Source organism: Peromyscus californicus, unplaced genomic scaffold, assembly GCF_007827085.1.
Source record: "Peromyscus californicus insignis strain IS unplaced genomic scaffold, ASM782708v3 Scaffold_8__1_contigs__length_139910024, whole genome shotgun sequence".
NCBI classification, from domain to species: domain Eukaryota; kingdom Metazoa; phylum Chordata; class Mammalia; order Rodentia; family Cricetidae; genus Peromyscus; species Peromyscus californicus.
Window position 1 is genome coordinate 38,930,887 of NW_026294606.1, and position 24,651 is coordinate 38,955,537.

Sequence of the window (24,651 nt, forward strand, 5' to 3'; positions counted from 1 at the left end):
AAATTCTGTTGCATACAGGAGAATAGCTCCTGTTTTATATCCTAAGTGTCTCAGACCTAACAGGTTAATGGAGGTGAGACAACTCCAGAATGTGTGAGGAGCGTTTAGAGGTGTGGGTCTATGCACTCGTGTGAGCTCGGCCATGCACATGCTGCCACTCACATGTGGGGTCAAAGAGCAGTTCTGTAAACGGGTGCTCTCCTTCCTCCTTTACCTGGGCTCCAGGGGTCAGACTGAGGTCATTGAGCTTGCAACACAAGTACCTTTACCCATTCAATCATCCGTCTCATTGGCCCCAAGAAAAGTTTTGAGAAAAATACTCCCTAAAAGTTCTGTAAAAGAAAGATTTAAAACTTACCTGGACTTTAGAGACAATGTCAAAAATATGAGAAATGTCTAAGTGAAAGACATTCCAGCAGGAAATTGGTCGCCTCTTTTTGACAGGGATTTTTCTGTCTTCTCCAACATTATGTTGGCTCAAAGTGAAAACCCACAAATGATCCTCAGCACTCTTCAGACTCTTTCATTCTGTCGGTTGCCTTGGTTGTTATACAAACATACAACGCTAAGCTTCAAACATCCAGCACTTAAATCTTTAGAGTCTGTCCCTACAAGCATAGATAGATACTCACTGCTACTTTAACACCAACATCAGCATTGAAAACTAACTGTGGGGACTTCAATAACAAACTCAGTTTCTGTGTTCTCATGTGTGAATTAAAAGCAAAAATTAACACTGCAGACCCACTACATACATAGAAAAAGTGGTTTGGAAAGCAAGTTCTGTTTGTCTTGAAGCTGTAGTTTTTCATCCTGAATTGGTAATACCACTCCAACAAAGAGAGGTGTGAATGACTATAGTCTAAAGCTTTCGGCTGTTCAAAACCTAAACCAGATTTCCATTCTCACAAAAATTATTCTGTCTCTAAGTGGATTGTTTTTGCCGTTGTTGTTTGAGATGGGAGCTCACATTGCCCAGGCTGGCTTTGAACTTACTCTGCCCAGGCTGGTCTTAAACACCTGTTCCTCCTGTTTCTATCTCCCAAGTGCTAGGATTACATGCCCCACTACACTCAGCTATGAAAATAATTTAATTTAAAATATAGACATAATGCAAAATACTGGCCATCAAGAAACCTTATATTTATAAAATACAGTGGCATCTACAAAATGCATTCATAGCCATAGTTTTTACCTTTTCATTGTTTCAACATAGGGTCTCATGCATCTAAGGCTGGCCCAGTACCACATAAAGCCAGGTTTAGTGGCACTTTGAGAGATAGAGGCAGGAAGGTTATAAGGCTCAGACTGACCATGAACTTCTAATGTAGTAGAAGATGACCATAAACTTATGATTCTCCTGCCTCTGCCTCTTAAAAGATCAGGTTACAGATGTATGCACCATACCTGGTTCTGTGGGGCTCTGGGGATCAAGGACTTTGTGCATGCTATGTAGCACTCTCTCAATTCAACTCCACCCCCAACTCCACCACTGATTGGTTGATTCCAAATACTTGCCCACAAACACAGCTATAAGGAGCTAGCAAAGCCTAAGTCTTCTGGTTGTATTTCTAAGTTTCTGGAGGTTGAGGCAGGAACTTGGGAGTTCAAGGTCATCCTTAGATACATATGGGGTTGAAGACTAGCCAGGATTACATGAGACCTTCTCAAAGAAACAACAAAACAGTTCTAAATTTCTTATAGACAGCCACAGTGTTTCACTGAGCTCTTTTCTCTAGAGTTAGACAAATTATGTTTAAGAGAAGTTTCAGAGAAGGAAAAAATAAATTCAGAAGTACCCTTTGTCTTCCATAAGGACTGTTTCCATTCCCAGAGAGCAGGACCCCTGGAGTTCAGCTTATACAAGCCAGATGAACAAGGGCATGACTAGAGAACTTTGGTATTTTGGTATATGGAAATATTTTGGTGGAAATGTTCCATACAATTAGAAAATAACCAGGAAATAGATTTATAGTAAATATTTTTAAACTTTTTGCTTTTCTGGGGCCCAAGATAAATTTAAATTAAAATATCCTATTTTAGAGCTATACAATATAGATTATCTGTAATTCCATGATTCCACTGGTAGATACAACCAAGAAATAAAAAGCAGAAAACAAGTGCTCACAGAAATATTCTTCATAATAGCCCCAGAGTGAACAACCAACATCAACTGTTTAATGGATGAAGAAAAATCATTAGATCCATATCATGGAAAACTACTCAACTGTAGAGTGGCACTGGTACATGCTACAGTGTGGATGAACCTTGAAAGTGTTACAGTGGCAAACAGGACAGACGTCAAGTCCACGTGTTGTACTATTCTATCCCATAGACACAGGAAATAGATTAGTGGTTTGCTCATGCCTGGAGGAAAAGGAAGTTAGGGGTTGTCAGTTTCTTTAGGTAAGTGATCGAAATACTGTAAAATGAATTTGTAGTGATGGTTTGCAACTCTGGAAATCATGGAAATGGGTGGAGTCTCCAACATACGCGTCAGTAAAGCGTTAGAACATGAAATGTAAGCGTTTACTATCCTGTCCACTCCTGACAACTCTCAACTCCCACATAAACTTAAGTACTTTTCTTACTGTTCCTATCTCTTTGTGATTTGCATTAAAATTATCAGTGTTCAGGTGGGAAGTCCTCAAAGATGAGTCAAGTCTGTCCATCTTAGTTCACGCCGCAGACCTTAAACTGTTGCTAATTCACAGAAAATGACCGTGGGGAAAGTGGCCTGCGGGTCCAAGAGCGAAAGATGTGCACAGACACCAAAGTCAGTGGACTTTTCCAAGCACTCTGTGACTAGCACAAACACCCAGGACACGGGAAGAGGGCACCGCACCTGGCTGGGTGCATTCTGCTTGCAATGAAGGAATTCCAACAATGAGGAGGGAGATCATAACAGGACATCCAGCCCTTGCAATTAATTTGAAGAAATCTTTTTTTTTTAAGCTAAAGGGGTGGGCTTTAATAAAAATATAAAATAAGCCTGTAATCTCACATTTGGGAGGCTGAGGCAGGAGAAAAGTTGATAGTTCAAAGCTAGCCTGATCTACATAGTAAGTTTCAGGCTGGAGCTACAGAGACCATGTCTCGAAATAACCAAATAATGCTGTTGTTTCTACACTGTTTAGCCGGTCATTTAAAATCCGCACCTACTGCTACTGGAGTGAAATTCCTTCTCCAGTTTCAACCCTACCTGCAACTGCCAGCACCTTGCTAGACCCACCGGAGGCAGCCTATCAACCACGCCCCACGGCGCAGAGGCACATTGACTCACTTGAGTTTCTTGAAGGCTTCCTGGCCCCCAGCCACGTAGTTGCCCCCGCTCTCGATCTGGTCCAGTTTCCGGATGCGGTGGCCGGTCCTCGGGGTGTAGATGTTCCTAACGGCCCCAAAGGGCGCCTGCACGCCGCCCGTCACTTCCTTGAGGAAGACGTCGAAGCTGGACACCTTCTTCTCATGAATGACCACACGGCGCCCGGCGAAGAAGGGGTCCCCATTGCGGTACACCAGCACACTCTTCACCACTGGCTGCGACAGGTGGCTGGACCTGGCGCTGGGGCCGTTCATCTTCTCCGCTGGACGCTGGACCCGCTAGCACTCCACGGGCCTGCAACACCAGTTCGTGGACCGCCTCCTGCAGGGACAAGGAAAAGCCACTCGCCGGTGAGGAAGGGCTCGCCGTGCGGAACCAGCCCCAGCAGGTAGCAGTTCAAGTAAGGCGCGGCGCGGACGGCCAATCAGTGCTCGCAGGCTTGCACAGCAGTCTCTCCCGCCCCGCAGCACCCAGGTGTGCTGTCTGGGAACCCGCGTCGGCCGGGCTTTAAACCCCTGCGCGAGCTGAGACAGGAGGGACAGCGGCGGACGCGCGCACTGAAGCGCGCGCACACGCACACGCACTCAAGCGCACCTTAACATGGCGAGATTCAGTGCCTATCATCACATCTGTGTTGTTTCTCCCAACCGCTTCGCTTTTTTCTTTCCCTGGTCTTGCACTCTAATACCACCAGATCGTTCGCCACCCCACCCCACCCCAATAAAGCCATTAAAATCCCGTAGCCGGGATTTTCCTTTGAGGAAAACAAACTACTTAAAAATGCATTGAGCAGTTCGGACGCAGTGGCGCAAATCTGTCATCCTAGAATTAGGGTGGCTAGGACTGGAGTTTTGCCTCGAGTTCGAGGCCAACCTGGACTATGTAAAAAGTTTTAAGCCAGCCTCAGTGTCAAACAGACTAAATTAATATCAATAAATTAAGTAATCTGCACAGACAGAAGCTCCTGAGTCCGAAACCCCGGCACTCCGGTCTGGCCAGCGCCGCCCAGTGGTGAGGCTCGGGTGGGCCCGTCGAAGTGGTACCTACCGAAACTCGCGGGAAGTGGGGGAGGGGCTGGGGAGGGGCACAGGTGGGGGCGGGGCGGGTTGCAGGCGCTGGGCCAGCACGGCGGTGAACCCTAGCCCGCCGCGCGTCCCTAGCACCGGTCCTCCCGCCGCCGTTAGAGTCTTCAGAGGGCCTGCCAGGCCCGCGGGGAGCCCAGTTTGTTTTTTCTCTCCGTTTCCATAGCAACTGCAGCCTCGCGCGGAGAGTTAGCCTATGAACTAGGTCTGGAGCGCGCTTGTTTCCCTTGAGCTTCCCTGGCTGCCTCTGGCATCAAATGGTAAGGGGTTGAGAATGAAGTTACCATGCCAGTGCTGTGCTGGTGTGGGTCTTGGAGACCGACACACAGCTAGGTAGGTGATACCCTACAGTAGTTTCAGTGCCTACTATGTGACGAAGATTAAAGAGTGTGTTTACAAGACTTGCTCTGCCCACAAGCTTGCCTCCACACTGGCTGTGTAAATTATTAGGTCAGGCCGTGGGGTCCAAATGGAGTTGAGATTTTAATCAAGAACTTTAGTAAGACCACAGGTGGCAGGGTACACCAGTGGGGGGAGCTGAAGGCAGGAGTATTAGCCACCAGTTTCAGGGCAGTCTGGAAGAGTAAGACTTTAGGGTGAAGGGGCCAGCCAAAGAAACACACCCTGGCCCTGAAACCAGAGCCAAAGAAACAGTCTACCACTGACGAACTTAGCACCAAATCCAACCAAACCCTGAGCAAGAAAATCAACCAATCCCTGAGGACGAAATTCAGCCAGTCTCTGAGCTTGCCCAAACTCAGATTGAAATCTGACCAATTTCCACCCTGAAAATCTTCACCCTGGAACACCACCACCACCAAGAAGTCCTATATAAGCCTTGTACCTGTTCAGTTGGCAACTGCCTTTTCCCACCCTGGCAAAGGCAGCCACCCTCCTGGATTCCTCCCTCCCAATAAATCTCTTGAATGAGGTTTGGGTCAGACCCTCCTTCACCGGAGTGGAGTGGAGCAGAGAAGAAACAACTTTTTGCTGGAGCAGAGAGGAACTGTAACACTTTCGCCGCCCTAGCGGAGCAGAGTTGTTACACTCCACCAGCCTGAGAGAACTGCAACAACTTCGCTGGGAAAACTCTCCCCTGCCAGAGCATTGTTACAATGGGGAAGTCTTTCTCTGGAGCAGAACTGTAAGCTGCCAGGCTTAGGGTACACCAATTCCTTGGCTCCTGTGTACCTGGATCCCTGCCCATCCGAGCTGCAATGCTTACAAAGACCCTGTCCAAAAAAAGAAAAAAAAAAAAAAAACTAAAGCAAGCAAACAAGAACCTCAGAAGGGCCAGGAGTGCTGACACACACCTTTAACCCCAACACTAGAAGTGTAGAAGCTGGCTGTTCTGTGAGTTCAAGGCAACCAGTTACATATCCAGATTCAAGTCACCTAGGACTACATAGTAGACCCTGTCTCGAAAAGATTAAAAAAAAAAAAAAAACTCAGTAAAGCTGCTTTGTCCTGTCCAGTTTGAGGGGCAAATAAAAAGATAGATAGATAGATAGATAGATAGATAGATAGATAGATAGATAGATAGATAGATAGATAGACAGACAGACAATCTGCTGAAACAAACCAAATCACTGTTCCCCTTACTCCTGCTAAGTATGTCTACATTTTTAAAGCAGGAATTGCCATTTTGCATTTGAAAACTTAGTCCCCAGCCAGTAGCGTATTTAGGGAGAGTGTGGAACCCCTTAAGAGGTGAAGTATCACTGGAGGAAATAGTCACTAGGGGCGGATCTGGAGGTTTACAGACTCATCTCATTTTCTCACTAGTCTCTGTTCCTGATCCACATAGTTGTGAGCAAGCAGCCGCCATCAGCTCCTGCCACCCTCGTGCAAGCACATGACACTGTGTTCCGTACCAAGCCAAAATAAATCTCTCCTAATTTCATTTGTTTCTTGTTAGGTGTTTGGTCACATAAATGAGAAAAACAGCCAATAACAGCAGGTGTTCCTACTTCTTCAGATTTGAGTAAAAAATTTTAAAACTGTACATTAAATTTTAACAATGTGCCAAGCACTGCATAAGGCACTTTACACACACTATCTAATTTAATGCTCATAATGATCTTCAGATGTGGAAACAGATGTTCAGAGAAACTGAGGAAATTTACCTGAACTAACTTCCATACAAGACTTCAAACTCAGTCTGCCCTATTACAGAACTTCCTTAACCATGGTGACGTAACAATATGAAACATGAACATGTGAGGGTTGCAATATGGGACAGAATGATTGTGGTTTCATTTGGTTGTTGTTGTGTTTGTTTTTGAGAGAGAGGATCTCATATGGCCCAGGCTAGCCTCATACTTGCTATGCAGCAGAGGATCATCTTGAGCCTTTGGCCCCCCTGCCTCTCTCTGCTGAATACTGGAATTGCAGGCATGCCTTGCTATACATGGGGTGCTGGAGATGAAACCTGGGAGCTTCATGCATTCTAGGCAAGCATTCTACGAACTGAGCTACATCAGCGGCCACAAAAACATTTTAATTAGAATCACAAACCGCAATGATTGAAAATTGGCAGTTTTCAAAGGGTCAAAGCAAATAGAATAATACAGAGAGAGAGGAAGAGCAAAATTTTGGTTCTGGGAATACTCAGGTGGAGGGTCTGTGGGAAAAGGAGCTATGAAGAGTCAGCTAAGCACTCAGACTCCAGCCCTGTAAAGCTCCCTGCTGTCCCCACCAGGCCTGCCCAGAATGAAAACATGCTCCCTGCTCAAAACTTAAGAGCTTCCAGAAGGCAGGCACAGCGCACTAAAGGAAGCCAAGATCCTCCTGGGTGTGGGACACTTGTTACCAGTCTGTGAAGCCACCCACATCTGTATTCCCTGACTTTCACGATGGATCTCAAGCCAGGATTTATCTCCTGAGTCATTCTTGATCATGGAGTAGTAAAATAAAAGCTTATCAACATTTTCAGCTCCCTGAACTGAATAAAAAGGGAAACGAGAAAGTCACCTGAGCACTGGCAGCCCCCTTTCTCTGTATCCTGCTCTGTGGAGTTGTGGGAGCTGGGAGCTGCTGCTACATGCTCCCAACACCTTGGGTCCACCTGCCACCATGTCTTGCCTGCCATGATGGATTGCAGTCTCTCAGAGAGCAAAATAAAACTGTCCATGAAGTTACTTATCAGGTATTGGGTCAAAGCAATGAGAAAGCACCACATATTTTCTTAAAACATCTTTTTCTTTGCTCCCTTTCTCTACAAGTGGACTCCACCTACTCATTTGCTCAGAGCTGGAACATGAACGTTTCTCCTACTTGTGTATTTAATGATCTCAGAGAAACAGTCAACTGAAACACAAAATAAAAGTCAATGTACCTGCTCTCTCTCCCTGCTCCTTTCATTTGCTGATTGGTCCTGAAGTCCTTTTGTTAGGTAAAATGCCAATAGTGTGCAAATGAAACATGCTTTAAGAAGCCAGAAAGGTCAGATAAGCCCTTATCATAAACCAGTGAAGTACAATTAGAAGTTGCTCATTGTAGAAAGATTCGGGGGGGGGGGGGGGGGGGGGGGGGGGTGCGGTGAGCACACACACAGGAAGGCAGGGAGGGTTCCTTTTTAGTATCTCCTAAGATGTAAATGTATGAACAAGATGGCCCCAAAGGACATTTAAGGAGGTTTTAGTGTGCCCTGGCAGTAGTGCCAGGTTCTGGGTACCTCCTCCAGTGTTTTTCTATTGTATTTGTCTACTGACACATGCAACCAAACCTACAGCACGCATTTACGAGTGTTCTTTGGCCACCAAAGATTTACCAATCCCACCCCTTAAGTATTTCTTAAATTCCCTTATTCCAACCCTTTTCTACCTACCAAAAGCAAGGAACCATCCCCTAAAAACTGACCCAATTTCTGGTTTTGTTTCCCTATTTTTCATTCTCCACAACCAGTCAGCCTGAAAGACTGTTGAAAAACAAATGTATTCCTTTCCCTTTCTAGCTTAAAATTCTGCTGATGATGCTTTAATTCCAGCGCTCGGAAGGCTGCAGCAGTGAATTGTTATGACAGTGAATTGCTGTGAGCTTGAGGCCAGCTTGATCTGCATAGAGACCCTGTCTCAGAAACACAAAACACTCTGAAGATGCTTCCCTTTCCCTGAGGGGAAATATGGCATCGTCAGCTAGGGTTACACTGTCCTGCTGCCTCATCCTCTCTCCCCTCTCATGGCCCTTGCTACGCCTCTCCAAACCCCAAGCTTGACTCTCCACCCCCTTTAATATCCCTTTGGCTGTGCTTTCTGCCCCTGCCCCAATCTCCATTTATCTGTCTCCCTCAATGTATCAAGCCTCTACCTAAATATCATTGCCCCATAAATAATTTCTGTGCCACTCCCCAGATCAGGATGAGTGTCCCATATATTATTATATATTATTCCTCCATTGTTCTACCATTTGTAATTATGTCTTTGGATAATGATAGGTTTAATTATGAATCTTTACATAATTGTATGCCTGATCTTAGAACTGTATGCTATGGGTAGAACAGGGAAAGGATTTTGCTTGTTTTATTCATGCATCTTACCAGTGCCTAGCACAGAAATGAAAAAAAATTATTATTTCATGAGTAAATAGAAAATAAATTATTAAAAATTTAGGAAAAAATAAGCTGTTAAAAAAAACTTAAAAATGTTCCTAAGCCACAAATTACAGTTTCAGGTCAGCAAATAAGCATTTAGCAACTAGAGAATTGGGGGGGGGGGGGGTTGTTTTGTTTTGTTTTGGTTGGTTGGTTAATTTTGTTTCGTTTTTATTTTTGTTTTTATTTGTTTGTTTGTTTGGGTTTTTTTTTTGAGACAAGGTCTCACTACTACTGTTGTTCAGATTTTTGTTTGGTTTGATTTGTTTATGTTTGTTAAAATTAACAGTTTGGCTTCAGATAGAAAATACCTAGTTGTGTGCAAATGGGATCAAACAAACAGAATAAGTTCTCCTGCCCAGGATGAAGGTGTTTTATTTGTTGCTGGGGGTTAGACTTGGTCCCCACACACACAAGGCAAGTGCTCAACGACTGCGCTAGGATTTTAATGTTTATAGCAGACAATACAGACATGAACGAAATGAGGGGCTGATTTCTAACTCGCCCTTAGAGAGTGTTACAGCTGCTTTTCAGGTGTGTGTGTGTGTGTGTGTGTGTGTGTGTGTGTGTGTGTGTGTGTGCGCGCGTGCCTAAGTACAGGTATTTGCAGAAACCGGAAGAGAACATTGGGTCCCATAGAGATGCAGTTACAGGCAGTTGTGGGCCACCTGGCATGGATACTTGGAACCAAACCCTGGACCTCTGAAAAGCAGCAAGCTCTCCTACTGCTGATCCATCTCTCCAGTCCCACACTAAAACCCAGGGCCTTACTCACAGTTCCCTGGAGTATGATCGGCAAACACAATATTCATGGTGAGTCTAGAAACAGTTACATCATAACTAAATTATATTTATGCCAGGCAGGCAAAATTAGTTTGGCATTAGAAAAATAATTGAATCCCCTGTGTTATATATTGAAGAAGAAAATCATATGATTGTTTCAAAAGTTACAGGTCAGATTCAATATTCAGTTAAGACAAAAATCTTAGAAAACTAGGAGTAAAGCAGAATTACGGGAGACTTGGGGTGTATCTCAGCAATAGAGTGTTTGCCTAACACACACTGGTTCAGGATGCCTGGGTTCCAACCTCAACATCAAGAAAAAGCAATAGAATTGTGGCAACATGACAAAGGGCATCGATCAAAGTGAAGCTACTACAGACTTCACAGCTAATGATAGAACGTTGGAGACGGCTTCTGTGAGACTGAGAACAAGATGAAGCTGACTCTAGGCCGTGTCATTGGAAAGTGTGCTATAGTCCCTAGCCAATGTTGTAAACCAATGAAAAAGCAAGGTCTAAACAAAGTCAGAAAAAATTCTGAAAGTATATATAGGAAATCTAAGACAATCTAGAGCAGCGAGCCTTATGCTGAGGGTGTTTACCACTTATCCCTGATCACTAAAGGAGCATGGCTTTATCTTGGCTCACAGTTCAGAAGAATACAATCCATCATGGTGAGGAAGGCATACCAATAGAAGAAGCCAGGTCTATAGCGCCAACAAGGACCACAAGCAGAGAAAGGGAACCTCAGCACTCAGAAGCTTCTTTTTTTCCCCATTTTTATTTAGTCTGGGACCCCAGCCCATGAGATGGAATATTCACATTCAGGTCTGTCTTCAGCCTCTCATCTAGAAACATCCTCACAGGCACACCAAAAAGTCACCCCATTAATGGCCTAGTTTTTTCTTAATCCAATCAAACTGACAATCTCAGCCAGCCATCACACTGTGCCTTAAGACCTGACAGATGTGAGGCTGGAGAGGTGGCTCAGCAGCTGAAAGTACTTGTTGGTCTTCCAGAGGACCCAGTTTCGGTTCTCAAAATTCATTCACAGTCTTCAGTAACTTCAATGTCCAGGGACGTGAAGCTCTCTTCTGACTTCTGTGAACACAAGACAGGCATTTGAGTGCAAAACACTCATATACATAAAATAAATCTTAAAAAGACTAGACTTGATATGATCTACTGAAAAAGTAGAAGGAAATGAGTTGAGTCCCAGTGAGAGAAAGAGATGGAAGAATTCAAAGGCACATGGTCTCCAACCCAGGTCTGGCTCGGAAAAGAGAGGAGGAGGGCAGTGCTCCAATGGCAGAGCCCTATCAGCAAGGCTCTTGAAAACTGAGAAAGTGGCTGAGGCTGCTGAGAGGAGCCCTGGCTCAGGGTAATCAACATGCCCTCCAAGGAAAGGGAAACCCAGACCTCACGGGGTTCCAGAGTCCCTGGGTTCCATGGCCAATTGGGGAAACATTCCTGCTCTATTACAGCTGCCCCTTGGCAACATACATGTGTATTCCTTATCTGCTGGAGACAACTCCATGGATTCTGGGATTCCTGGGAATGGGAGACCTGGGCTTCCTACTGCACTCTCCCCTATGCTTGGCATCTGGGCTGGGATTTCCCTGAAGCATGCTTCCCTGAGGAACAGGTTTAGAAACCCTGTGAACCATATGCCCAGAGGCCCCATTAGAGTGTGTGGTGACCTGGAGATATGACTGTGCCTCAAGAGCAATCCATGGAGGAGCCCCATAGATGGAATCACAAGAGACAGAGCCACTCATGTGGGAGGACAGCTCAAGGTGGGTAAATGGAGCAAGCCAACAGGGCTGGGTTCGGGGTGAAACCTTGTTTCTTGCATTGCTAGGAGCAAAGGAATCTCTTAGAGATAGATTAGGATACACAGTATTGTTATCCAACTTGGGAGTATAACCTGTGCCCCAAACCAGATTCGGCCATCAGTCATCAACAAGCTAAATAAAGGGCCAAATGAATAGTGGAAAGTGAAGAGATATTTATTCAATGTGACCACATTGGAAAGAAGAACAAATAGTTCCAGTGACACCACCCAACCTAGCCCAACATCTGGGTCCCTAGGGAGGTTAAAATTTAAATAGAGAGATGGTCAAGGGTATGCACATCTGGGCAGTCCTGGTCAAGGTGTGGTCCTGCCCACCACTGCCCCACGACTGAGCTTCAGTCTCATCCTGTTAGGTGGTATGACAAGTTATTAGAACTGTATAAAATGTCTTTCTGGGAGACAGGTTCCTAGAATTGTTGGTGCCTTTCCTTCTCCCAACATAGGGTTCCTGGGGGAAATTCCCATTTCTTTGGAGTCCAATGTTTCAATAGTCTGGTAGTCAGATTAAGGGTCACAGATGTGTCTTTTGATTATCTTTATCCAGATCCTTACAATACAAATATTGTTTTCTCTGTGTGCAAGGCTTAAATGCTGGTCTTCTGTATAACTAGAACTTTCTTGTCATTCATCTGAGCCGAGCCCTTGTTTACCTCATCAGAAAAGCTGTCCTCATTGCCCCATGTAAGCTGGCTCCTGGGCACTGCCTATCACAGTTCCTTGTTATATGCCCTGCTCATAGCATTGGTTGCTCTAAAATGCTCAGGAAAGTGGAACATCTTCTGTTTTTGTCATTGCTCAGTTTAAGTGCTTAAAACAGTCTGGCATACAATTGGTGCTCGGCAAATGAATGAATATGTATGTAGGAGAGAGAAAAAGAGGAAAAGGGGAGCAAGAGAGGAAGGAGAGAAGAGGAGGAAGGGCTGTGACTTAGCTGTATCTACTTAAGAAATTAAGTAAACCTACCCAGAATATTTTGGTCTGGCATTTGTTTGTTTGTTTGTTTTGTTGTTTTAGATGGCTAGCTTAGGCCTCACTGTGTAGACCAGGCTGACCTAGAACTCACAGAGATCTGCCTGTCTGCCTCTAGAGTGCTGGGATTAAAGGCCTGTGCCCCAATTTTGTGGAAAGTATACTTCAGAAGTCAGGTGTGTTCTGGAGAAATAACTCCACATCCTGAAGTAAGAGCTATAAGTTTGGTCACGGGAGAAGGGTACCCCACTTGTCAACTTCCAATCTCTGTGACCTCATGGAGATTTGGACACTGTGAGTACAACTTGAATTCAGTTTTCAATACGAACTCTCCAATGCAATGGACAAAGCTATTCTGTGGTAGTTGTGGACTATAATATAGAAAGGGGAGAAGGACTTGGGAAGCCTTGTACTGCAGGGAGCCAAGTCACCTTGGCATTTTACTCTGGGCACTAAAGACTAATATGGCACCAGACAGGAGACAGCATCACTCCCAAGATAACAGTCCAGGTGTTGGTACCTAACTTCATAAGCAGCATATTGCTCAGTGGGCAACAAAATGACAAAGACAGCAGACCCCAGAACGAGGGGCACGCAACGCTGTGCGGACTAGACTTGAACAACAATTAGGGGGCCCTGGAGAATGCTTATGTGATGCATGTATCCTTTACATCTGGGAACAAGAGCTTGGTGAAACACGCTTATTCATTTTGACCTATTTTACCCAAGGCCTGAAAATGTAGGAGCCTGGGACGTAAGAGTGAGACAGGAGGGTCTCTAGGGCTTGCTAACTAACCAGTCTAGCCTCCCCAGAAAGCTCCAGGCCAGGGCGAAACTCCGTCTCAGAAAACAAGATGGAGAGCAATTGAGGGAGACATCCAATGGCATCCTCTAGAATCCTCAGGTACACACACACATGAATGCACACACACACGCACACACACATGAATGCACACACACGCACACACACATGAATGCACACACACGCACACACACATGAATGCGCACACACGCACACACACATGAATGCACACACACGCACACACACATGAATGCACACACACGCACACACAACCATGCACACCAAAAATATATGCATTAAATATATATCTACATATATATATATATATATAAATATATAAATGGCTCACAGTAATACCTAAAAAGACACGTTAGAAATTATCTTAAATACCACTGGATCTTAAAGAGGCAAAACTCAACTCTGACTCAAGAAGCAGAATCACCCTTGCTTTACAGGCCCTTCTTCACTAAGAGCCTCTTTGGGAGATTCCATTCTGCAGCATCTACTTAATGAGGGCCTTTGACTGACAGGTCACTTGTAAACTACAGAACTCCTTGGAGGGAGTCATCAGTGCCCTAGGCTTTCTGGAGGCATTTAACTACCCCCCTGGAGGATTCTCCTATCTCTAGACAATTATTCCACAGCAAGCAAGAAAAGATTGCCCAATGTTTCACCCATGGTCAAATTTGTCAGTCAATAAACACATCAGATGAGCTATGCAGCCACAGGTCTGTGAAGAACACAAGCTTGCAGACAAGCTTATAGTCTAAGCACTCAGGAGGCAGAGGCAAGAGGATTGCTGACAGATCAAGGCCAGTGTCAGGGAAAGAGAGATGGAGAGAGGCAGGGAGGGAGGGAGGGAGGAAAGGAAAGGTCTGGATGGCTCAGTTTGCAAAGTGTTGCAACGCAAGCATGAGGACCTGAATCCATTCCCTGACAACTACATAAAAAGCTGGGCAAAAGGGAGCTGAAGAGATGGCTTAGAGGTTGAGGTCACTTGCTACTCTTGCAGAGGACCCAGGTTCAGTTCCCACAGCCCACATGGAGCCTCACAACCATGTATAACTCCAGTTTGAGGAGGTCCAACACCTCTTCTGACCTCCCAGGTATCTTATATGAATGCAGTGTACATACATAAACTCAGGCACACACATATACACATAAAAATAAGTAATTTTTAAAAGCCGAATGAGGCTATGCATACCCATAATTCCAGTACTGGGGAGATAGAGAGAGAAGGATCCCTTGGGTTTGTAGTCAGCCAGTCTAGAGAAACTGGTGAGCTCCAGGTTCAGAGACAGCTTCTGTCTCAAAGAATAAGGTTGGAAGCCATTGAGGAAGACAGCCACCATTGACTGTGATACACACACACACACACACACACACACACACACACACACACACACACACACAGCTGTGTGCTAACATTTACATATAAGGAGAAGGATGGGATGAAAGGAAGGGAAGGAATAGGAGAAACTGCTCCTTCACCACACCAAACAGTGTGGTAATTGTCTGCTCGAGATGCAGAGGTCTTGTGTGAGCATTTTTCAGAATCTCAACTCTGAAACCAACTTGACCAATATGATTGGTAATGATGACGCACACAATATGCACACATAGTATTCAAATTACTAATGAGTATCAGCTTCCACTGCAGGGATGCTCTCCCTTAAAGAGGGCTTTGAGCGCCTCACTGAGAATGCCATCGTACTCTCAACAAGACTGCTGTGCTGTTTTAGCTGCTGCACACGATTCTCCTTCCCCGATTTTGAATCTGGGCTGCATTCCCTCCCTAGTTGGGCCATGAGTCTGTCCATGCCTACCTTTCCTCAGTCTTGTTTTCCTCAATAAAGTGAGCTGGGAAAAGTCTACTCAATTCAGATAAGGAGAAGTCATTAATGTGCTGTGTTTGGAGGAGCATCTGACACAAATCGTGTGCCAAATTAATAACTTTATTTTGGTTAGTTGGGTTTGTTTTTTAGAGGCAGAGTATCAAATAGCCCAGAATGGCTTCAAACTTGCTCTGTAGCTGAAAATTTTAACTCCCAATCCTCCCACGTGGAATAGCAGCAGGCTCCATCATGCCCAACATCTCTCTTTAAAAGATCAATCTTTCTTCTTCATCGTCCAGGTAAGTGTGGTAAGTTCTAAGGATCACATATAAGAAATTGGCCAGCCCTCGAGGAACACAAGAAATCAAGGACAAACTAACCTGCCTTGGATTTTGTCTGAAGTCAGTTGCCTCCATGCCTAAGATGAACATGGCTAGTGCTCGGCTTCATGCCTTGCTTCCCTCAGGCCCTGTATCTCTCCCCCCATGAGCAGCGCCTCTCCCCAACCAAGGAAGCAGCACCCTCTAAGCTGGCAGAGAGCAGAGAGTGCTCCCAATTCCCCTACCCCAGCCCACAGCTACCCACAGTCCCCTACTCTGTGACTAACCCATGCAGAAGAAGGGAAATCCAGCTCCATGGTTCTGAGACAGGTTGAGTCTGAAGCCTAATTTGTATGTCAGAAATCAAGTTGAAGCTGGGCTGGGCAGGCTTGTCTGAGTCCCCACCGTTTACCTTGTACATAGTTGTACATAGTTGTAAACAGTGTTTAAAAATAAATAAAGCTGAAGCACATTAAGCAGTCAGCCTTCTGCCTGCTCAAGGACTCGTACTCCGTGGCAGGCTTGTTGCCTTATCACCAGGATTCACCAAAGGAAAAAGAGAGTAGCTCGTCCTGAGATTCTTGCTTGCTGCTGTTGCTGATAAATTGTGCAAATGCTTTTATGTCCTCCATTCTAAGGTTTCTTTTCTGTTCTTAGAATGCCTGCAATATTACACAATCTTTTTTTCAACTTAATACAAATAAGGGTCATCTGAGGGGAAAAAAAACAAACAGCCTCAACTGAGAAAAGGCCTCCATCAGGATGGCCTGTAGGCAAGTTTGTGGGGCAGTCTCTTGATTAGTAATGATGTGGGAGGGCCCAGACCACTGTGGACAGTGCCATTCCAGAGCAACTCATCTTGAAAGGCATAAGTGAATGTGAGTTTGGAAAACAAGCGTAAGTACCAATCCTCTGTGGCCTCTGCTTCAGTTCCTGCCCATGGGTTTCTGCCTCAAGTTCCTACCCTGACTTCTTGAGTTATAAACAACAAGCTCTCCAGTGAAATAAACTCTTCCCAGTCCAAGTAGTTTTTGGTCATGATATTTATTGCAGTAATAGAAAGCAAACTAGGGTGTGTGTGTGTGTGTGTGTGTGTGTGTGTGTGTGTGTGTGTGTGTGTGTGTAAAACTGGATATGGAGGTACACACCTGTAATCCCAGCACTAAGAAGGTGGAGGTAGGAGGATCAGGAGATCACAGTCATCCTCATCTACATAGCAAGTTCAAGACTAGCCTGGACTATGTTAGATCCTGTCTCAAAAAATAAAATACAACTAACCAACAAAGAAAATCAGAGTCTAGAGAGATGGCTCAGTGGTTAAAAGCACTGGCTGCTCTTTCTTGAGGACCTGGGTTTAGTTTCCAGCACTCACATGATAGTTCAAAACTGTAACTCCAGTTCCAGAGGCATCCAATGCCCTCTTCTGGCCTCCACAGGCACAAGACGTACATATGGTGAACATACAAAATAAAAAATAAAACACTCATAAAACAATCTTTTAAAAAAAACAGCCAGACGGTGGTAGCACACCCCTTTAATCCTGGCACTCCAGAGTCAGAGGCAAGCAGATCTCTGTGAGTTCGAGGCCAGCCTGGGCTACAGAGTGAGTTCCAGGAAAGGCACCAAAGCTACACAGAGAAACCCTGTCACAAAAACAAACAAACAAACAAAACTAGAAAACTGTACTTTGATGATTATGACTGACTCCATCATTGTCAGAAGGATATTGCTATGGATATGGAGGCTCATGCCTACAATCTCAGTATTCAGCAGGCTAAAGCAGAAAGGTCAGGAGTTCAAGTCCAGCCAGGGCTACAGATTTTTTCTCAATAACCAAACTAAAACAATTTTTCTAGATATATTTTTGGTTTTGACTGTTAATGTTTCATTCATCGCTTTCAAGGACTTTTCCCAGTTTAGTAACACTTGGTGAGGTAAAATGGTACTGTCATTCTGCACATAAGAATCTGTTTTGTTTGCTTTAGGGTCAAATGACTTAGGTCATGGTGAATTTTAATAAATAGAAGACTGATTTTAAAAACTACCTCCTGCCGGGAACACTGGAGAGAGAAGTTAACCATTACAAGATAACAATTCTGCAGCAAATTATATCACTGATACAGAAGTTATTGGTTAACTGAGTCCAGCTTCTACGATTAATGGAAAGGATGGCCTTAATGAGCTATGTGGTACTGGCGCCATTTAGAGCCTGGGAATTCCAATTTAAAAATTTGAATCAGTCAGAAGGAACGTGACCAGCATGTGAAAAGGTATTACAAAGGCCAGGTATCTACTTACATATATAGATTCCTAACTTAGTGATAAACTATAGCAGATCCTATGATTGTAAAATATGGTACTGTTCAACTCATCAGTTTTATAACCCACTAGATATTTCCCAATGACTTTTCTGAGGGAACAGTAACACCCACTGGACTAGACACAGCTTGGAGGCAGGGCTCTTGCCTAACCTGCACAAAACGCTAGGTTCAGTTCTCAGTACCACAAACAGAAAGAAAAAGAAAATCACATCTTAAAACATCTGTTAGTAAATGTAAAGGTTTTATGAATGTTTCAGTCAGTTTTGAAAGAGGACAAATCAAGTTAACATCAGGAATTGACTAAGGCAGAGAGGAGGAAGAAACAAATCACTCACGTCACTAGCCTAAGATGCACATTTTTAGCACAACTTTAAGTCTTAAAAATCAGAATGTGTCATATATGAAGCCTAACCCATTAACTTGCCAAATGCCTTGGCAAAGCAATGGTCACATGATTATATTGTGTGAGCAAGCTAGAACTTGGTCCCCTGTCCACACTGACATCACATCATCTAGGTATGAGCATGCTCAGTAATGCACATGGGGTTTTGCATATGGTGTGTGTGTGTGTGTGTGTGATGTTGGGAATTGAACCAGGGCCTTGTACAGGCTAGGCAAGCACTTTACCACTGAGTGGTACCACAGCCCTGGTACCTACCACATGTGCAAACTCTGACTGAAAACTTTAACTGGCACTTAACAAATGTACACATTATGGGATACAGTGGTATATTTCAGTTTGCTTATGCAAGATGTAATGCTCGTCAAATGGGAGTAACTGACATACACATTGCCTCAACGTTGATCATGTCTTCAAGTGGCAAGCACTGAAACTCCTGTTTGCTTCTGAAGTAAACAATTGCAGTCAATCATAGTTATCCTATTGCATTACACATTGTTAGAAGTTTTCCCTCCAAATTAAATGCACTCTTGCACTCATTAATGATTTCACTTTTAAGATGAATTTTAAGGGTTGTAGCTCAATTAGTAGAATACTTGCCAAGTGTGCATGAAGCCCAGGCGCCTTCCATCCTCAGCACTGAATAAACCCTAGCGTGGTGGCACATGTCTGTCATTCCAGTCCCCAGAATTGGAGGCAGAAAGATCAGAAGTTCAAGGTTATCCTCAGCTACAAAGACAATTTTAGGCTAGTTCAAGCTACACGAGGCCCCATCTTTTTTTTTTTTAAAGGGTAACAAAAATTAATTTGTATAGATTGCCACATGAGGGCCTATAAGATGGCACGTTGGGTAAAGACACAGGGGAAGCCTTAGGACCTGAGTTTGATCCCTGGAACCCAGCTCTAAAAATGTGACAGTGCACATGCGTACTCTCAGGGCTCCTACAGTGAGATGAGAGGTGAGGTAAGAGAACCGCCCCAAAGCCAATGCCAGCTACACTACAGCACTCAGCAAGGCAGAGGTAAACACAGAACAGGGTGGAGGCAGAAAACCAACTCCCCACGCTTGTCTTCTGACCACCACATGTATTCATGCACATGGGCACGGAAATAAGAACAATAAAAATCATTTTTAAAAATTTAACAAACACGACAAGGAACAGTGCTCCCCCTTGTGGCCAAACTCTTCAGACCGGTGGGGGGGAGGGGGCGGGGGACAGTGATCTTGCGACTTGAGAGCCCAGGGAAAACACTGACTGCTGCTGCTGTAGATGTTGAATTCAGACAGAAAAATGACTCAAAAAGCTGGACTTTCATTTTTCAGATAACAGACACAAATAATAGATGCAAATCAAAATGTATTTCAGGGGGCTGGAGAAATGGTTCAGTGGTTAAAAGCATTTATTGTTCATGGATAGGACCTAGTTTGGTGGCTCACAATCCTCAGTAATTCCCATCCTAGTGGATCTAATGCCCTTTTCTGACCTTTGGGAGCACCAGACATGCATGTGGTTCATGAATATACTATCTAAGCAAAACATTCATACATATAAAATAGGTAAATAAAAATGAATTTCAGGTGAAAAACAAAGAAAGGTAAAAAATTAATAGTAATTGGGTCTGGCACTATTAGTTTTGTGAATTTTATTTATTCATTTGTTTATTTATATCGTTAAACATATTAACTGCACATCCATGTTTATAGATGCATTATTCACAATAGCCAGGAAAAAGAGCCAGTCTAGATGCTCATCAATGGACATATGGACAAAGAAAATGTAGTGAATATACACAACGGAATTTTATGCTGCAATAAAGAAAATTAAATCATGACCTCTGCAGTAAATTGGCTGCAACTGGAAATTATTGTGCTAAGGGAAATAAACCAGACTCAGAAAAATAAATATCTGAATGTCTTTTCTCATACATGGAACCTAGATTTAAAATTGTATATCTGTGCAGCCAGGTGGTAATGGCCCATGCCTTTAATCCCAGCACTTGGGAAGCAGAGGCAGGTGAATTTCTGTGAATTCAAGGCCAGCCTGGTCTACAAAGTGAGTTCTAGGACAGCCAGAGCTGTAATATAGAAAAACCTTGTCTCGAAAAAAAAATTGTATATGTGTGTTTATGTATTATAAATTATATATGTATTTGTTTATTTTTAGTCCATGAAACTATAAAAGAATCATGAGAGGAGAGAGAGAGATGAAGGGATTTGGAAAATGGGATAGATGGAGTATTGTGATAGGGATGCAAAACAGGGGACTAATTGGGTGAAGAAAGAGAACCAGTTTGGGGGAAGGGGGGTCAAGATGGGTAGGAGGGAGAGGAACAGATGAGGGTAGAGGATAACGACACAGGGATGAAGACTGTGTATGCTTAGCCTAAAATATTCATTTAAAATTAAAAACATAATAACTGAACAAACTAACATGATTCACTGTGATATTTCTACATGTGCATACAATGTGAGTCTTGAAAATCTTAAGGTTTTTTTTTCATTTTTTCCTTTTATTGAACATACATTCTTTTCTCACACGATATATCTTGACTACAGTTTTCCCTCCCTCTCCTCCTCCCAGTTCCTCCCCACCTCCCCTCTCCTGCAGATCCACTCCCTTTCTGTCTCTCATTAGGAAAGAACAGGCTTCTAAGAGATGACAACCAAAAGTGACAGAATGAAATATAATGAGATGAAGTGAAAACTATCATACTGAAGTTGGACAAGGCAAACCAACAGGAGGAAAAGAGTCCCAACAGCAGGTACAAAAGTCAGAGACACACTTGTTCTCACACTCAGGAGTTCTGTAAAACTAAGCTAGTAGCTATGATATATACACAGAAGACCTGGTGCAGACACATGTAGTCTCTGTCCTTGTTGTTTCAGACCCTGTGAGCTCATATGCACCTTGCTGAGTTGATTCAGAGGGCCATGTTCTCCCAGTATCCTCTATCCCCTCTGGCTCTTACAGTCTTTCTGCCTCCCTTTCCTTGGGATTCCCTGAGCTCTGAGGGGAGCAATTTGATGAGGAACTCCAATTTAGACTCTCTCTTCTCATATTGTCTGGCTGTGGGTCTCTGCATCTGTTCCCATCTGATGCCAAAGGAAGCCTCTCTGATGATGACTAGATAAATCACTGATCATATTTATCTTTCTCGGTCTGGGTTACCTCACTCAGGATGATGTTTTTTCTAGTTCTATCCATTGGCCTGCAGATTTCATGATGTCATTTTTTCCTTTTCTTTTCTCATTTTGTTTTGTTTTTGAGACAGGGCTTCTCTGTATAGCCCTGGCTGTCCAGGAACTCACTCTGTAGACCAGGCTGGCCTCAAACTCAGAGATCTGCCTACCTCTGCCTCCCGAGTGCTGGGATGAAAGACATGTGCCGCCGCCACCACCTAGTTATAATGTCCTTTTTTTAACAGCTGAGTAAATATAACACATTTTCTTTATCCATTCTTTTGTTGAGGGACATCTAGGTCGTTTTGAGTTTCTGGCTATTATGATTAAAGCATCAATGAACATGGTTGAGCAAGTGTCCTTGTGACAGGATGGAGCATCTTTCAGATATATGCCCAAGAGGTATAGTGGGGTCTTGAAGTAGATTGATTCCCAACTTTCTGTAGAACCATATTGACTTCTATAGCAGCTGTACAAGCTTGCACTCCCACCAGCACTGGAGGAGTGGCCCTCTTGTTCCACATCTCACCAGCATGAGCTGTCACTTGTGTTATTGATCTTACTCATTCTGACATGTGTAAGATGGACTCTCAAAGCAGTTTTGATTTGCATTTCCCTGATGGCTAAGGATATTGAACATTTCTCTAAGTATTTCTCAGTCATTTGAGTTTCCTCTATTGAGAATTCTCAGTTTAGATCTGTGCCCCATTTACTAATTGGATTATTTGGTGTTTTGGTATCTAGTTTCTTGAGTTCTTTATATGTTTTGGATGCTAGTCCTCTATCAGTGTGGAGCTGCTTTAAAAAAAAAAAACCTTCTGTTGTGCAAATGTAGTCAGAAGTTTTCCTGTGTCTCACCTAAGTCCCACAGCCATTTGGTCCCAAGTAAACACACAGAGGCTTATATTAATTACAATCTGTATGGACTATGGCTTAGGCTCCTTGCTAACCAGTTCTTTCATCTTAAATTAACCCGTTTCTATTAATCTATATGTTGCCACACCATGGCATTACCGGTCTGCTGGCATCTTGTTGCCCCTTGGTGACAGGCTGGAGTTTCCTCTGACCCTGCCTTTCTTCTCTCTATATCCATCTTGGATTTCCCACCTGGCTCCATTCTGCCCTGCCATAGGCCAATGCAGCTTTATTTGTTAACCAACTATATATTCACAGCATACAGAAAGACATCCCACAGAAAACTTCCCATTCTGTAGGCTGCCACTTTGCCTGAATGACAGTGTCCTTTGCCTTACAGAAGCTTCTCAGTTTCATAAGGTCCTATTTATTAATTGTTGAGCTTAGTGTTCCAGGCTATTCCCTACTCTCTCTTCTATCAGGTTTGATGTATCTGGTTTTACATTGAGGTCTTTGATCCACTTGGACTTGAGTTTTGTGCAGGGTTAAAGTATGGATCTATTTGCATTCTTCTACATACAGACGTTCAGTCTGACCAGCACCATTTGTTGAAGATACTGTCTCTTTTCCAGTGTGTGTTTCTGGCTTCTTTATCAAAAATCAGCTGTCTATAGGTGTGTAGACTTATAACTGAGTTTTCAGTTGGATTCCATTGATCAACTTGTGGTTTTTTATGCCAATATCATGCTGTTTTTTTTTTTTTTTTTTTTTTTTTTTTTTTTTGGTTTTTCGAGACAGGGTTTCTCTGTGTAGCTTTGCGCCTTTCTTGGAACTCGCTTTGGAGACCAGGCTGGCCTCGAACTCACAGAGATCCACCTGGCTCTGCCTCCCAAGTGCTGGGATTAAAGGCGTGCGCCACCACCGCCCGGCATCATGCTGTTTTTATTGCTATACTCTGTAGTACAACTTGAAATCAGCAATGGTGAAACCTCTAGCAGTTCTTTCATTGTTCGGAATTGTTTGGGCTATCTTGGGTTTTTTGTTTTTCCATATGAAGTTGAGAATTGTCCTTTCAAGGTCTGTAAAGAATTAAGTTGGAATTTTGATGGAGATTGCATTGAATCTGTAGATTGCTTTTGATAGGATCATCATTTTTACTATGTTATTTCTACCGATTTAGGAGCATGGGAGATCTTTTCATCTTCTGATATCTTCTTTAAAACATGGAGATTTTATCATACTAGTCTTTCATTTGCTTGGTTAGAATTACCCCAAGGTATTTTATATTATTTGAGGTTATTGTAAAGATGTTGCTTCCCTGATGTCTTTCTCAGTCCGTTGTCATTGTACATAGGAGGGCTACTGATTTCTGTGAGTTAATTTTGTATTCAGCTACTTTGCTGAAAGTGTTTATCAGCTATAGGAGTTCCCTGGTGGAATTTTTAGGGTCGCTTATGTATACTATCATATCATCTACATATATTACTTCGACTGCTTCCTTACCAATTTGTATCCCCTTGATCTCCTTTAGTTGTCTTATTGCTCTAGCTAAAACTTCAAGTACTATTTATTGAATAGGTATGGAGAGAGTGGGCAACCTTGTCTTGTTCCTGATTTTAGTGGAATTGCTTTGAGTTTCTCTCCATTTAATTTGATGTTGGTTGTTGGCTTGCTGTAAATTGCCTTTATTATGTTTAGGTATGTCCCTTGTATCTCTAATCTCCCCAGGACTTTTTATCATGAAGGGGTGATGGATTCTGTCAAAGGCCTTTTCTGCATCTAATGAGATGATGTGGTTTTTTTTCTTTCAGTTTGTTTATATGATGGATTACATTTATTGATTTTCATATATTGAACCATCCCTGCATCTCTGAGATGAAGCCTACTTGATCATGATGGATGATCTTTTTTATGTATTCTTGGATTCAATTTGCAAGTATTCAGTATATTTTTAATCACTGTTCATAAGGAAAATTGGTCTTTAATTCTTTTTCTTTGTTGAGTCTTTATGTGGTTTGGGTATCAAGGTAACTGTGGCCTCATAAAATGAATTAGGCAATGTCCCTTCTGTTTATATTTTGTGGAATAATTTAAGGAGTATTTGAAAGTCTGGTAGAATTATGCAATAAAACCATCTGGTCCTGGGCTTCTTTTGGTTGAGAGACTTTCAATGACTGCTCCTATTTCACTAGGGGTCATAGGTCTATTTAAATTGTTTATCTGCTCTTGATTTAACTGTGGTAAGTGGTATGCATCGAAAAAATTAATCCATTTCTTTTAGATTTTCCAAGTTGGCAGAGTACAGGTTTTTAAAGTGTGTCCTTATGATTCTCTGG

The 24,651-nt window shown here is 43.3% G+C and overlaps 1 protein-coding gene across 4 annotated transcripts in view; it reads right to left on the bottom strand.

Annotated features, from left to right (window-relative positions):
* Nucleotides 1-24,651, bottom strand: part of Dcdc2 (doublecortin domain containing 2) — a 213,257-nt gene that overhangs the window by 179,224 nt on the left and 9,382 nt on the right. Inside the window, exons 1-2 of one of the 4 annotated variants that reach the window (XM_052728337.1) lie at nucleotides 4,370-4,423; nucleotides 3,284-3,643 (exon numbers count right to left, since the gene is read on the bottom strand). In XM_052728337.1, coding sequence (XP_052584297.1) covers nucleotides 3,284-3,576 — 293 coding nt within the window. In that variant the 5' untranslated portion in view covers nucleotides 3,577-3,643; nucleotides 4,370-4,423. The other 3 variants (XM_052728336.1, XM_052728338.1, XM_052728335.1) reach the window with 3 other exon arrangements.